Source organism: Mustelus asterias, chromosome 23, assembly GCF_964213995.1.
Source record: "Mustelus asterias chromosome 23, sMusAst1.hap1.1, whole genome shotgun sequence".
Taxonomy (NCBI): Eukaryota; Metazoa; Chordata; class Chondrichthyes; order Carcharhiniformes; family Triakidae; genus Mustelus; species Mustelus asterias.
Genome location: NC_135823.1, coordinates 26280643 through 26296178, shown reverse-complemented (window position 1 = coordinate 26296178; position 15536 = coordinate 26280643). Strand labels below are relative to the sequence as shown.

Here is a 15536-nt window from a genome sequence, read left to right as displayed (position 1 = left end):
AACATTGGAGGCTCGGGGGAGCGACCTGATAGAAGTTTACAAAATTACAAACGAGGCATGGAGAGTTGGAATCTTTTTCCCAGGGTAGAAATGTCAATTTCTAGGGGACATAGGTTTAAGGTAAAAGGGGGAAAGTGTAAAGGAGATGTGAGAGGCAAGATTTTTACACAGAGGATGGTAAGTGCCTGGAATGCGCTACCAGAGGAGGTGGTAGAAGCAGATGCAATAGTAACATTTAAGACGCATCTTGACAGATAAATGAGTAGGCAGAGAATATAGGGATACGGACTGTGTAGAGGCAAAAGGTCTTTAGTTTGCAGAGGTGTTATGTGTCAGGTGCAGGCTTGATGGACCAAAGGGCCTGTTCCTATGCTGCACTGTTCTTTGACCTTTATTATTACCAGCAGCGACTACAGCCTCCGTGATGGCACGACAGGCAATGCATAACTGCTGGACTCTAAATGGCTGGAGGTCTTTGGGGGATTCAGTATCCACTCCCAGTGCCCTTAATCCTGGACAAGGCTCAACACTGCCCAGATTGCCACTTGATTCAGTGTGTCTTCCCGAATGTAGGTGACATAGGTCTCTCACTAGCTTCCCTGTTGCCAACATTAAATTCCACCCATGGATTCAGCCTACCAGTGCTTAGCAAATGGCGACTCTCTTAAGTTGTGGGGTGCTAATGACAGTCATGCAATTTATATATAAAGGGATACTACAAACAACAGAACTTCAGACACCAATTTCAAAGCTTCATGCAAGACCATAAGACATAGGAGCAGAATTAGGCCACTCGGCCCATCGAGTCTGCTCCGCCATTCAATCATGGCTGATATTTTTCTCATCCCCATTCTCCTGCTTTTTCCCCATAACCCCTGATCCCCTTATTAATCAAGAACCTATCTATCTCTGTCTTAAAGACACTCAATGACCTGGCCTCCACAGCCTTCTGCGGCCACACTTGGAGTATTGCGTACAGTTCTGGTCGCCGCATTATAGGAAGGATATGGAAGTGTTGGAAAGGGTGCAGAGGAGATTTACCAGGATGTTGCCTGGTATGGTGGGAAAATCGTATGAGGAAAGGCTGAGGGGCTTGAGGTTGTTTTCGTTAGAGAGAAGAAGGTTAAGAGGTGACTTAATAGAGGCATACAAGATGATCAGAGGATTAGATAGGGTGGATAGTGAGAGCCTTTTTCCTCGGACGGTGATGGCTAACACTAGGGGACATAGCTTTAAATTGAGGGGTGATAGATATAGGACAGATGTTAGAGGTAGGTTCTTTACTCAGAGAGTAGTAAGGGCGTGGAATACCCTGCCTGCAGCAGTAGTGGACTCGTCAACATTAAGAGCATTCAAATGGTTATTGGATAAACATATGGATGATATTGGAATAGTGTAGGTTAGATGGGCTTTAGATTGGTTTCACTGGCTGGCGCAACATCGAGGGCCGAAGGGCCTGTACTGCGCTGTTATGTTCTATGTTCTGCGGCAAAGAGTTCCACAAATTCACCACTCTCTGGCTGAAGAAATTCCTCCTCATCCCTGTTTTAAAGGATCGTCCTTTACGGTAGCACAGTGGATAGCACTGCTGCTTCACAGCTCCAGGGACCTGAGTTCGATTCCCGGCTTGGGTCACTGTCTGTGTGGAGTTAGCACATTCTCCTCGTGTCTGCGTGGGTTTTCTCCGGGTGCTCCAGTTTCCTCCCACAGACCAAAAATGTGCGGGTTAGGTTGATTGGCCATGCTAAAATTTCCCTTAGTGTCCTGGGATGCGTAGGTTAGAGGGATTAGTGGGTAAATATGTATGGATATGGAGGTAGGGCCTGGGTGGGATTGTGGTCGGTGCAGACTCGATGGGCCGAATGGCCTCTTTCTGTGCTGAAGGGTTTCTAAGATTTCTAAGATTTTAGCCTGAGGTTGTGCCCTCAGGTTCTAGTTTTTCCTACTAGTGGAAACATCCTCGCCACATCCACTCTAACCAGGCCTCGCAGTATCCTGTAAGTTTCAATAATATCTCCCCTCATCCTTCTAAACTCCAACGAGTACAGACCCAGAGTCCTCAACCATTCCTCATATGACAAGCTCTTCATTCCAGGGATCATTTTTGTGAACCTCCTCTGGTTCCCTTCCAAGGCCAGCACATCCTTCCTTAGATATGGGGTCCAAAACTGCTCACAATACTCCAAATGGGGTCTGACCAGAGCCTTATATGACCTCAGAAGTACATCCCTGCTCTTGTATTCTAGCCCTCTCGACATGAATGCTAACATTGCATTTGCCTTCCTAACTGCCGACTGAACCTGCACGTTAACCTTAAGAGAATCTTGAACAGTGGCTCCCAAGTCCCTTTGTGTTTCTGACGAGATTTTTGTGTTTTCTGGCAAGACAAGAAGAGTTTGAGGTTACAGTGGTTAAAAACACAGAATCACTACAAACTGATCATATTTTTTTTAAATGACTACAATTCTCCCCATCTAATTCACTGTGTTTTTTTCTCTGTTTTGATGCTAGCAGCCTGTCTCAAAATTCTGTCTAATCTCTGTTGGAAGTAGGAAAACCATTCAAGTACACAGCTATGATTTTAATCCCATTGAATTGTCTGGTATTGACCTGCAGGTCAGTCATGTGTTAGCTGTGAGAGGGACAAAAGAGGTTTGCTGGAAAGCTGCAGTGTGTTGCCATTAAGTTAGTTTGCTGCTTTATTTTTAGAAAGATTTTACCTTGGATCGGACTTTGGACTGAAAAATTAAACCTACTGAACTGTGGCTGGCTCGATCGGTGCCTAACTGTGATGTGTAAATCTCCATGGTACTTGTGGTTCCAATCTCCTTCGATATATAAGAAACATTCCATATAGTGTAGTGATGACATTTGAACCATAGACTGATGTCCTGCAGAAGGAGGCCATTCAACCCATTATTCAGGTTTTGGTTTTTTGGTAGAGCAATTCAATTAGTCCTACTTACTGGGTGGAAGTTTCTACTCCCACCAGCGGCAGGAATCATTGCAGGCAGAGAGGGTGTGATGACAAAAGTCAGTTTTTCACCAGTGGGAAATTAGTTTGAAACTTTGTTCTCCCAACTTTGATGGTGGGTTAAAGGCATGTCGGGTTTCCCACTTCGATGTTAGGAGCTATACTTGCATCTCATGAATACTCTTTAAAAGGCCAAATCACCAGAATCACATTCTCTCTTCGAGTTAAGTGCCCTGCCAGCATATAATTAGAATGTTCTGTTCCCTGACTGTATGTAAGTTACTTGCACCTGGTGAGTGTCAGCTTATGAACACATTTTGAGGTATGTAGATGCTGCTTTTGCCTACCTTTAGGAGAGAGGCTGCAGGATTTTGGGTGCTTGTATCTGAAGTTGCCCCAAGGCTGGGCAAGGAAGGCAGGAACAGCAGGCAGGGGAAGACAGAGGACTAGGGTATGGTGGTGGACCATGAAAGGGAAGGGGGAAGGGAGACAGGACTGGAGACGGGGTAGTGGTGAAACACAGGAGAAAAGGGGAAGGATGGAGGCAAGACTGAGGGGAATTAAGAAACATTGGAGGAAAGGGAAAACATGGAAGCTGGACTGGAAATTGGGGGGCTGGTGTAACACAAGAGGGAAGGGGGTAGATAGAGGTAGGACTGGAGCTGGTTAAGGATCATGGGAAAGAAGAGGCTCGGGGGGTGGTGTTGGGAACGAGGAACAAAGTGGAGTACTGAAAGACTGCCCTGTGGGGCGGCCAGAGTTAGAGGACTGTCTAGGAAGGAGGCTGATACTGTTCTGGGTCTCAGTCCATGCTGTAGGGGGTATTTTGAAAAGACTGTCCTTATGTGGGCCATGTTAGAGGGCTCTGCGTGGCATATTTATCTTGGTCATGGCCCTGGGCAGGAAAGGACTCTCTGGGCAATGACGTTGGTGTACTGTATGCTATACAGGGCATGGTCAGTCACCTAAAGAATTTGAACCTGGGCGTTAGATGCTTGGTACTGAGGCTGATGGCACAGTCATGGCCAGGGGAGGCATCTTCATCCTGCAAACCGGGAGCTGAAAAATCATGGGGCAGTTTTGGAAGAATGGAGGTTCATCCCAGAAAGTAAGGGTGCATGTGGCCTTGAGAAGAGGAGGATTCAACTCAACAAAGGGCATTGGAGACACCAACATTATAGTGTTCAATGGGGAAGGACAATAATATTAACACGAATAATGATAGATTCAAGAGTAATTGGCAGGGCTGGATTGTTAGAGTTATAGCAGGGAGGTTGGAAGTTGGTCTCCCATATGAATGTTAGTAGCACCACTTTTCACTTTACCTTTCAATGACAGTTCGAAAATCAAGCTGGGGAAAATCAGTTAGAGAGGGGTCTTTGGACTTTTGCAAGGAGTTTAGCACAGCAAATCTTGACTGATTGAAGGGGTACCCTATAATTGTCTTGCTTAAACCATGGTGCCTTGTATATGGAGGAAGAAAAATCAAGTGGAAATATCTTTACAGAACAGAGAATGCTGGAAAAACTCATCAGGTTTGGCAGCATCTATTTGGCGAGAAACAGAGCTAACGTTTCTAATCCATAGACTCTTCACCAAAACTGGAAGAGGGGAAAATGTAAAAACTGCAACCAAAAGGAGCAACTTTTAGGAACAAAAGATAGCCTGATGTGAGGGAGAGGGATGTGTTTTGCATTGAGGCAACACCTGCATGGAATATTAAAAAAAAAGGAAAGTGGGGACAGAGGAGAAAGGTCAAAATCTCAAGTTGCTGAACTTAGCTGTAATGTGCCCAACCTGAAGATGAGTTCTGCTCCTCCAGCTTGCACCGATTATAAATAGCATTAGTTGCTCAATCTTTGTACCATTTGCCCATTCCAGTGATGATTACAAGCCAATCTATCGCATTATTTCATGCTGTGTTGACCATGTTGGGTCAGTTTGGTTGGTTATTGTAGACTGGAGCAAATCTGGAACTGGACATGTCATGTTCTCACTTCTGTTGCAGCTCTTCCTGTTTTATTTTTCCTTCAAAAGTAGCTGTTGCATGGTATCTACATATTGCATGTAATTATAGACATGCTGGTAATCATATAATCAAATTTGCTCTGCTATTGCTATTTACCAATGGATTTCCATCAATATTATTTTCTCCTTTCTACCTTCAGGGCAATATTGATGTTAGCATGATAGTAATTGAAAAGCAATTTCTCGCCCCTAGAATTCCTGTGAGAGTAAACTTTGCCCTTTTTGACAAAATTTAAATATTTTATATTTATTATTGCAATAAAGATATCCAGGCATCAAAGAGCAGGTTTGAAGAGCAACATGAACTTTGAATCAAGGGTGTTGCTTTATTTCCTTTTCAGATGGGATTTAATTGAATTTATCTTCCATCAGATAGATATGGGAATTAGCCTGGCTTAGAACAACCTTCCATTCATAAAATTCAGTATGGATTTCTGATAGATGCCTCATGTTGTGATAAGAAGTGCCTTTTCAAAAAATACAGATTTTGGAGACCTCATGTTAACATGTTTGTCTGCTGTAACTTCCTGATCAGAATAAGAATCAAACCATTAACGGACTCTTTTAACAAAAGAGCGTAAGTAGGAATAGCAGGAGTAGGCAACTGAGCCCACTAAACCTGCACCACCATTGAATAAGATCATGGATGAATCTTTATATCAATTCCACTTTCCTGACCAATTCCCACATTCCTTAATTCCCTTGGTGACCAAGAATCTATCTCTCCGTCTTAAATATATGTTTTAACGGGGCGTGAGTGTCACTGATAAGGCCATATTTATTGCCAATTCTTAACTGTCTTTTGAGAACCTTTGGTGAACCTTTTTGAACTACTGCAGGTCACCCATGGTGCTGTTCGGAAGAGAGTTGCAGGTATTTTACCTGTACCAGCTCTGGTAGTTCATGGAGGCCTTACCTTGGCTAATAGTTGATGTGGAATGGTGCCCCTCAATCTATATAACCAATTGTCTCTAACAGAGAGAGATGCCTATGGATCTTCATGGACAACGGCTAATTATCAATTACCAACGAAGGAAAGGTATTATATAATTCCAACTCGAGATGTGTGTAGTTTGGAAGATGATGCCAAAAAAGCTTTTGGCGAGTTGCTGCAATGTGTCTTATAAACAGTACATACTGCTGCCACGTGCACCATTAGTGGAGGGAATGAATGCTTAAGGTAGTCAATGGGGTTCTCGTCAAGTAGGCTGCTTTGTCCTGGATGGTTTTGAGCTTCTTGAGTGTTGTTGGGGCTATATTCATCCAGGGAAGTGGATAGTATTCTATCACATCCCTGGCTTGTGCCTTGTAGGTGGTGGACAGGCTGTGGGGAGTCAGGGGGTTAGTTACTCGCCGCAGAATTTTCGATATCTGATCTGCTGTTCTAGCCACAATATGGTTGGTCCAGTTAAGTTTCTGGTCAGTGGTAACTCCAGGAAATATATGATGAAATTCAGTGGTGGTAATGCCTTGAATATCAAGGAGAGATGGTTAGATTACAATTATAGTTGTAAGTTATAGCTAGATTACAACAGTGAACATCTCCACTTCTGATCTCATGTTGGGGGTAGTCCATTGATTAAGCAGCTGAGGATGGTTGGGCACAGGACACCATCCTGAGGAATTCCTGCAACAGTGTCCTGGGCCTGAGATGATTGACCTACACCAATTGCAGTCATCTTCTCTGTACTAGTTATGACTCTAGCCAGTGGAGAGTTTTCCTCCTGATTCCCCTTGATTTCAATTTTGCTGAGGTTCCTTGATGCCACACTTAGTCAAATGTTACCTTGATGTTAAAGGCAGTCACTCTTGCCTCGCCTCTGGAATTTAGTTCTTTTGTCCATGTTTGGGCTAAGGCTATAATGCGGTCAAGTGTCCAACTGAGCATCGGTGAGTAGGTTATTGCTAGGTGCTGCTTGATAGCATTGTCATCACCGTGCTGGTGATTGAATAGACTGATGAGGCAGTAATTGGCCACATTGGATGTGTGCTGCTTTTTGTGAACTTGGGCAATTTGGGAACTGGAAGAAGATGTTCGTTCTCTGGAAGTTTTTGTTTTGTTTATTTCAGCTCTCAGAGGTTCCAACCAGTCTTAAGCAATTAAGAAAGTGTACATAAATCAGTTACCAGACTAACACAATCAAATACAGATTAACTAAACCATTGAACTCTACATGATGCAGTGCAGGCAGCAAAAGGTGGCTCCTTTGAGACAGAAACTCTACAAGAGAAGTCAAGTTTAAAGAGAAACCTGTGAGGAGTTTTGCTGATGCAGAAGGTTAGAAGACCTATGTTTAAGTCAAGTAAGATGAATCTAGTACTGTGGCGAGGTGAAAGTGACTGCCCTTGATATCAAGACAGCATTTGACTAAGTGTGGCATCAAGGAACTTCAGCAATATTTAATTAAAAGGGAGTCAGGAGGAAAGCTCCACTGGCTGGAGTCATAACTAAAACAATTTTATATCATTACACAAAAGTTATGCCAATTAAGCTGCATGAAACTTGATACTGTTTCTCTTTTTGTGCACATTACTGTGAAATAAAGCAGCTTAATGATTTATGTGAAGCCTCACAATCTGGTGTTATGTTAGTCAGCCTCTGAATAAATGAAGAGATGGCCATTTATGGAAGTCAGGACAACCACTTTGTATGTCAGGAGGGCACATTGTGCCTTCCTTAGAACCTGGGAGCAATTGTGATGCTATTGAACCTGAATTTGTGACACAAATTTACCTGCTATGATACACTACAAAAATGTAGTCCTTAATTAATTTTCCTTCTCCTTTCCCTCTTTGGAATTTTCCTCTACAAAACACCATCCCTGGCCAAGATGACAGACTGGAGACTTACTTCAAGCATTCGCCAAAAACTGATCATGATCTTGTGCTGGGAGGTGGGCAGGAGTGGTTCAAAGTAACTCACCCTATGATGGCATTTTCCTCTCTGCTGAAGTACATGACCTCTGCTCAATGACTTCTTGGGTGGACTAGCTGACATCAGGGACACATTGTGTGGTAGAGTCACAGATCTCAGATAGCTTCCTACTCCTTGGGACAACATGCTGGTTTCCTGCCATCTGTAGCCCTTGGAACAGCACCTTCTTTACTGTATCCCAAATGGAAAAAGGAAAAATGTATAGTAAATGCACAATTCAAAATAAACTTGCAAAATTTGTCAGTAATTCAAATCATACATACTGTAAGGACAATATGCTGTGTATCTCTCTACCACATTGAGGGCGGTATGGTGGCACAATGGTTAGCACTGCTGCCTCACAGTGCCAGGGACCTGGGTTTGATCCCCGGATTGAGTCACTGTCTATGTGGAGTCTGCACGTTCTCCCTGTGTTTGCATGGGTTTTCTCCGGGTGCTCCGGTTTCCTCCCACAGTCTGAAAGACGTGCTGGTTAGGTGCATCGGCCATGCTAAATTCTCCCTCAGTGTACGCGAACAGGCGTCGGAATGTGGTGACTAGGGGATTTTCACAGTAACTTCATTGCAGTGTTAATGTAAGCCTACTTGTGACTAATAAATAAACTTTAGCTTATTTTGTATTAGTAATGGCGTGGAATATTATAGGAATTGTGAACTGATCTGATTCCTGGTTTGAATCCTAAGTACAGTGAAGATGAGTCCAAAGCAGAGATTTTGGCAACAATAATCAATAAAGAAAATCAAATTTTTGCTTTAAAATAAGGAATAAGGTTTGACAAGTGATTATGTTATGTCTCACTCTTAACACTTTCAGTTCCAGGTCCCCCCATTAGATTGTTATTCCCAGAAGTCCAGTTAACATCCCTCAGAGTAGTCTGGCAGACACCCGAAAACCCCAATGGCATCATTCTAGGTAAGAAGGAGAATGTACAAACTAGATTAAAGCCTCTATAATAAATGCTATTGAATAACTTTGTTTTAAGTTTGTCTTTCTCCCAACATTTTTTTCTTTTGAATTTGCCCTTTGGAATCTTTGTTCTTGTTCTTTCAACTGAAAGGAAGCATCGGGAATGATTGATGAGCGATTTTACCGTGACAATAATTGTTCTTCTGCACTCAGCCAATCATCAACATTTTTCTTTGTGTGGTATTTGGATGTAACATTTGACACTGTCTCTATTTTGAAGCCTGTGCGGGAATAGGACAAAGGTGACAATGTTTTACATCGAATCACACTAAAAATTAATGCTATAGCAGAGCAACATGTTTGTTCTTTGGACAATAACATACTCTGCATAAATAATTGATGGGTAAATAAACAGACACAGGACAAACAAGCTGTCTTTTGGCGACACTTAGTGGTAATGAAGTGTATTACACTATTGGGTGTTTTCATTGCACTTCAACTTTTTAAGGTACAGTTTAAAAAAGTACCTAATAATACACCGTGGTGTTAAGTGTCATGCATTATGAATAGAGCAGAGTTAACATTTCTTGAGTGTCGCTGTAACTGGAGGCACTAGAAATTTGAAAAGTAGAATGTTGATGAAGGAATCTCAAATCAGTTCAAGTTCTAAAATTCATACTGAATTTTTTAAAAATAGTTTTATTTTAAAGTACATGCCCCACAGAATAATATTGTAAGATCAACAGCTATACTGGTAGTATAGTTCTGCAATCTGTATTGAAACTAGAATTATATTCCAAACAGACTTCACACAAGATTTTTAATTCAAACTCAGTTCCTTGGAATAAAACTTATATAAGGCAGAGATTTGTACTGTCTTCAATCTAGAAGCACGAGTAATCTTTTCCTGAGTATTTTTCATCTTCCTTACTACTACTGTGTTCATACTTTCTTCAGTCACTGCCAAAAAGCAGAAGGGATTATTTTACTCCAGTTCAAACTGTCAGTGTTATCTCTGTTTTCAGGTTTCAATGACTCTTTTCAGTTGTTTCAACTTTAATCTTGTGTGTGAGTTAAAAATGACATTAATAAGAAACAGATTGTAGTCTTTTAGTACCATGAAATTGCCTAGACATTTGCTGTTATTTAAACGGTTGAAGATTTTCTGATTCCACAACAATACAAAAGGGGACTTTGTACATTGCTGACAGTTTTTTTAAAAAACCAGTCTGTTCAGTTTTTAAAATCTGCTATAAAGAAGTATCAGCCTCATTCAACACAAGCCTCAAGAGAGAGCAAAAACTAACAACCGCAGCGTAAAAATCACACTTCTAAAGACAAGCTACAAAAGTAAATCATTGGGGAGTAGGAGCAGTCCCACTTGGACTGGTATTGTTGATGACTGCCAGAGACATTCACCTAGAATAGTATACACCATGTTTTTACAATTTCAGGCTGACTCTGAGGTGTCATATTATGTTTATAGTAAATCACCCATTGGCTTTTGTAGTACTTTTTTCTCGATTTAATTTGTAAGAAGAATACATGCGGCAGTTTCAATTAGCAAAAACAAATGAGTACCCAAATTAATGATGAAATGCAATAGACAGCATAATCCATCTCAAGAGGCACAGTGTAAAGAACTCCGAGGTTAGATGAGGCATAGATTTAATACATTGGAAAACTTTCCCAACGCTGCCCCAAGAACCCAGCGTCAGTGCAGCACATCCAAGCTGTACCAGACATTCCACATTGCCCTTACAGGCTGTCCCTGAATGGGTTTGCTGGATTACTTATAAATTTGAGATGAAATCTAAAATTTTGTTCTGTAAAATTATGTTCTTTGGAAATTGGCTTGAGATTTATTTGCAGAATCTAATGTCCATGAGATTGAGAAGATCTCCTACTTCTGGTCCCAGACGAAATAGGATAATTTATCAATAATTATAAAACCTGACAATCGAGCAGAATGGGGTTCGTTCTCCATTTCTTGGAAAAGGTCATTCTATGTAATCAGAAAGATCTGTTCTGGTAATGAGAGAGGCACGGCTGATGGCAAATGCCGAGCTATCCAAATCCCAGAAGGGAAACTTGAAACAACAACTGCCTCACATTTTTTTTTTGCCATTTGTAGAGTATGAGGAGAGATTTTGAAATCCAGAAATGATGTCCCTGTCTACTTGTGATGATTTCATAGTAAAGTAAATGTTTATTAAGAAATAGGAAAAAAACAACAGAAAATAGAATTAAGTTTAAACACAGCAATAGCTTCACACAGTACTAATACTTTAGGACAGTTCCACACAATCTTAATTTAACTACCTTCAGAGCTAAACTTCCCTGTATCTGTTCACCAACTCCTTGTAGATTTTAAAATCTATTTAAGTCAGTAGTTTATACCACATAATTTCTCTTGGAGTGGCCTCTGAGGTTAGCAACAACTGGCTTTTCAGATCTGGCTTTGTTCACAGCTGCTTGCTGGGAGTCAACCAGCTATTCCTGCTGTCTGCTGAGATCTAAAACAGCTGCCCACTAGGTTTCAGTATCTCCTTAAATACATACTTTCCCTTTGACCTTTCCATTGTCTCACTCAGTTTCTTTAAAAATGCTCTCTCCCAGAAATGATTAACTTTATTTCTTTAACTTTTAGAATTTAAAAGAAAAATCTATCCATACTTTACCCATGACACCTTTCTTTTCCACCCTGCTTATATTGTTCTTTGAACCACAACAGCTCATTCAAACCCATTTCTGTTCTGTAAACATTGTTACTAAATTACCATATGTAAATACCGGTTTTGAAGTATTTGTGGACTCATTACCATATCAAACCCACAGTTTAGATTCTCACAGTTACTTTGTCTTTGCTTCACTTACCACTTACATACTCCTAACAGTTTTAAAAATGACAGGAATATGGCCAACAGAAAAATATTACAATTTATTCCTGACAATAAGGTCTCCTTTCAATTTGTGTGGTGTTGCGCAGCTGAAGTGACTCAGATCTCCATCTCAATCAGGACAAATTCCCATACTTGATTTTCTCTCTTTACTACCGATGCAGAAAATCTGCCAGAATCTCCTGAATGTGAATGAAATATATTTCAGATGTTGTGGTCAACAGGGAAGCAATGGAACTTGTAATTGTCCACAATGATCCAGTGATTTCTGTGGTAGGAATCTGCCTTTCCCAATGAGGGTTTAAATATGAGCCAAGTCAAGGGTGTTAACAGGATCCAAGTCAGTTGCTGAAGCCAAAACCATGGCACAGAGCTTTTCTTCAATGAGAGTTTTTTGACTTGTTTAGTCTCACAGCTCCCCTCCCCATTCCCCCAGCATCAGTAACCTCAGGAAGCAGAGAGACAACCAATTAAAGTATTCACACATAAAAGGGAGGTGAAAGCACCTAAAATCCTTTTGATAAATTTCAGAATGATTATTTTAAAATTCATACAAGGGATATGGGCTTTGCTAGGCCAGCATTTATTGCCCAACCCTAATTGCTCTTGGGAAGGAACGGTGGTGGTGAGCTGCCTTCTTGAATCGCTGCAGTCCATGTGAGGTAGGTACACCCACACTGCTGTTAGAGAGGGAGTTCTAGGATGTTGACACAAACGATTGGATTAAGGTAGAAGTTAAAATACACAAACTTTAAACAAAATTAAATTTAAACCACGTGGACTTTTTATCATTATGGAAACTTTTGATGTTTTGCAAATATAAAATTTGCTTTTCAAGGGCAGAGAGGGTATTTAAAAGTAATTTTGTCCTGACAAGTGCAAGATGAATAGCTATGACAGCATGTCTCTTTTTCAGTAATTGTGAAGTTTAAAGTATGCTGTTTGAAAACTCAGTTATATCACGTTCAACACATCATCATCTCATAGTGAAAGATGAGGAAGCTATGAATTTATGGATCTGTAACTGGATTGGCTAAAAATTGATTTAAAGGAGATTTTAGAGAGGCTGGCTGAACTTATGGTTGATAAGTCACCAGGAATGGATCAGATGCATCCAATGATGATGAAGAAAGTAAGGGTGGAAATTGTGGTAGCACTGTCCATAATATAGAAACGTAGGAAATAGAAGCAGAAGTCTGCTCCGCCATTCATTGTGATCATGGCGAGTCATCAAATTTAATATCCTGATCCCGCCTCCCCCCCCCCCCCCCCATATTGCTTGACCCCTTTAGCCCCAAGAGCTATATCTAATTTCTTACTAAAATCACACAACATTTTGACCTCAACTACTTTAAGTGGTAGTGAATTCCACACATTCACATTCGCTACTCTCTGGGTGAAGAGGTTTCTTCTCACCTCAGTTCTAAAAGGTTTAGCCCTTATCCTCAAACTATGACCCCTAGTTCTGGACTCCCCCACCATTGGGGACATTCTTTCTGAATCTACCCTGTCTAACCCTGTTAGAACTTTATAAGTTTCGATGAGGTCCCCTCTGACTCTTCTAAACTCCAATGAATACAATCCCTAATCGACTTAGTCTCTCTTCATATGACAGACTTGCCATCCCAAGAATCAGCCTAGTAAACTTTCGCTGTACCCCCTCTATAGCAAGGACAACCTTCCTCAGATAAGGACACCAAAACTGCACACAATACTCCAGATGTGGCCTCACCAACACCCTATACAACTGCAGTAAAACATCTCTATTTCTATACTCAAATCCTCTCGCTATGAAGGTCAACATACCGTTTGCCTTCTTTACTGCCTGCTGTACCTGTGCGCTTACTTTCAGCGACTGATACGTGAGGACACCAAGGTCTCGCTGATTATCCACCTCTCTCAATTTACACTCATTCAAGTAATAATCTGTCTTCCTATTATTGCTACCAAAGTGGATAACCTCACATTTATCCACATTAATCTTCCGATCCTTATTAGATGAAGGGATGGATTGGAGAATTGTAGATGTTATACCCTTATTCAATAAAGGATATAAGGATAAGCCCAGCAACTACAGGACAGTCAGTTTATCCTCGACAGTGAGGCACGTTTTTTAGAAGTGTCAATGCAGAACAAATCTAACAGTCACTTGGACAAATGTGGAAAACAAGTATGGATTTACTCAGGGAAAATTGTGTTTAACTGACTTGATTGAGTTTTTTTGATGACTTACCAGTGAAGATAGATGAGACTAATGCAGTTTATTGGTGTTCCTGGACTTCCAAAAGACATTTGAAGTATCATGTTACAGCTTGTCAGCACAGTTAGAGACCATGGAATAAAAGTAACAGTGACAGCATGGATACAGAGTTGGTTGAATGATGGGAAAGAGAGTAGTACTGAAAGTAGGGTCAATAGGGATGGACGATTGATGCCCACAAGCCAAGAAGGAAAAACTTGCTTTTTGGATGGGAGTAAGGTGTATAGTGTGGTTTCCCCAGGGGCCAGTATTAGGACCACTGCTGCTCTTGATCTTGAACTGTACTAAAGACCTAGGCTGGACAAGAACCTCTGTGGCAAGACAGGTTGAGAAAGTGCTTAATTAGACATACAGGATCCTGGCATTTATAGATGGATAGTAAGAAGTCGGTGTCAGTACACACCCAGCCGTCCCATCGTATCGGGCAATGGGACCCTGTGTGAGAACCTCTCTGGCTACGTCGAGTGTATCCTGAAACCTGTTGTACAAAAAACCCCCAGCTTCTGTCGCGACACTACGGACTTCCTACAGAAACTCAGCACACATGGAGCAGTTGAATCAGGAGCACAATGGATGTCTCAGCACTCTGCACCAGCATCCTCCACGATGACGGCATTGATGCAACTGCCTCAGTACTCAATGCCGACAACTGCCAATCTCCAGATGCAATTCTACAACTCATCCGCTTCATCCTGGACCACAATATCTTCACCTTCAACAACCAGTTCTTCATCCAGACACACAGAACAGCCATGGGGACCAAATTCACACCTCAATATGCCAACATCTTCATGCACAGGTTCGAACAAGACCTCTTCACCGCACAGGACCTTCAACTGATGCTATACACTAGATACATTGATGACATTTTCTTCCTTTGGACTCATGGTGAACAATCACTGAAACAACTATATGATGACATCAACAAGTTCCATCCCACCATCAGACTCACCATGGACTACTCTCCAGAATCGGTTACATTCTTGGACACACACATCTCCATCAAGGACGGTCACCTCAGCACTTCATTGTACCGCAAGCCCATGGATAACCTCACGATGCTCCACTTCTCCACCCTAAACACGTTAAAGAAGCCATCCCCTACGGACAGGCCGTCCATACACACAGGATCTGCTCAGATGAGGAGTGCAACAGACGCTGAAAGACGCCCTCGTAAGAACAGGATATGGCGCTCGACACATCGATCGACAGTTCCGATGCGCCACAGCGAAAAACTGCACCAACCTCCTTAGAAGACAAACACGGGACACGTCGTCCAGTACTTCCCTGGAGCGGAGAAGCTACGACATCTTCAGATGAAGACAAACATCTCGCCAAGGCCATCCCCACACCCCCACTTCTTGCCTTCAAACAACCGCACAACCTCAAACAGACCATTGTCCGCAGCAAACTACCCAACCTTCAGGAGAAGAGTGAACACGATACCACACAACCCTGCCACAGCAACCTCTGCAAGACGTGCCGGATCATTGACACGGATGCCATCATCTCACGTGAGAACACCATCCACCA

General features: G+C 41.8%; 1 protein-coding gene across 1 annotated transcript in view; it reads left to right on the top strand.

The window, feature by feature from the left end:
* Window positions 1-15536, top strand: part of sdk1a (sidekick cell adhesion molecule 1a) — an 839938-nt gene that overhangs the window by 720522 nt on the left and 103880 nt on the right. The window contains exon 28 of the mRNA XM_078240149.1: window positions 8751-8849. Within this exon, the coding sequence (XP_078096275.1) occupies window positions 8751-8849 (99 nt within the window). The remainder of the gene's footprint in view (window positions 1-8750; window positions 8850-15536) is intronic.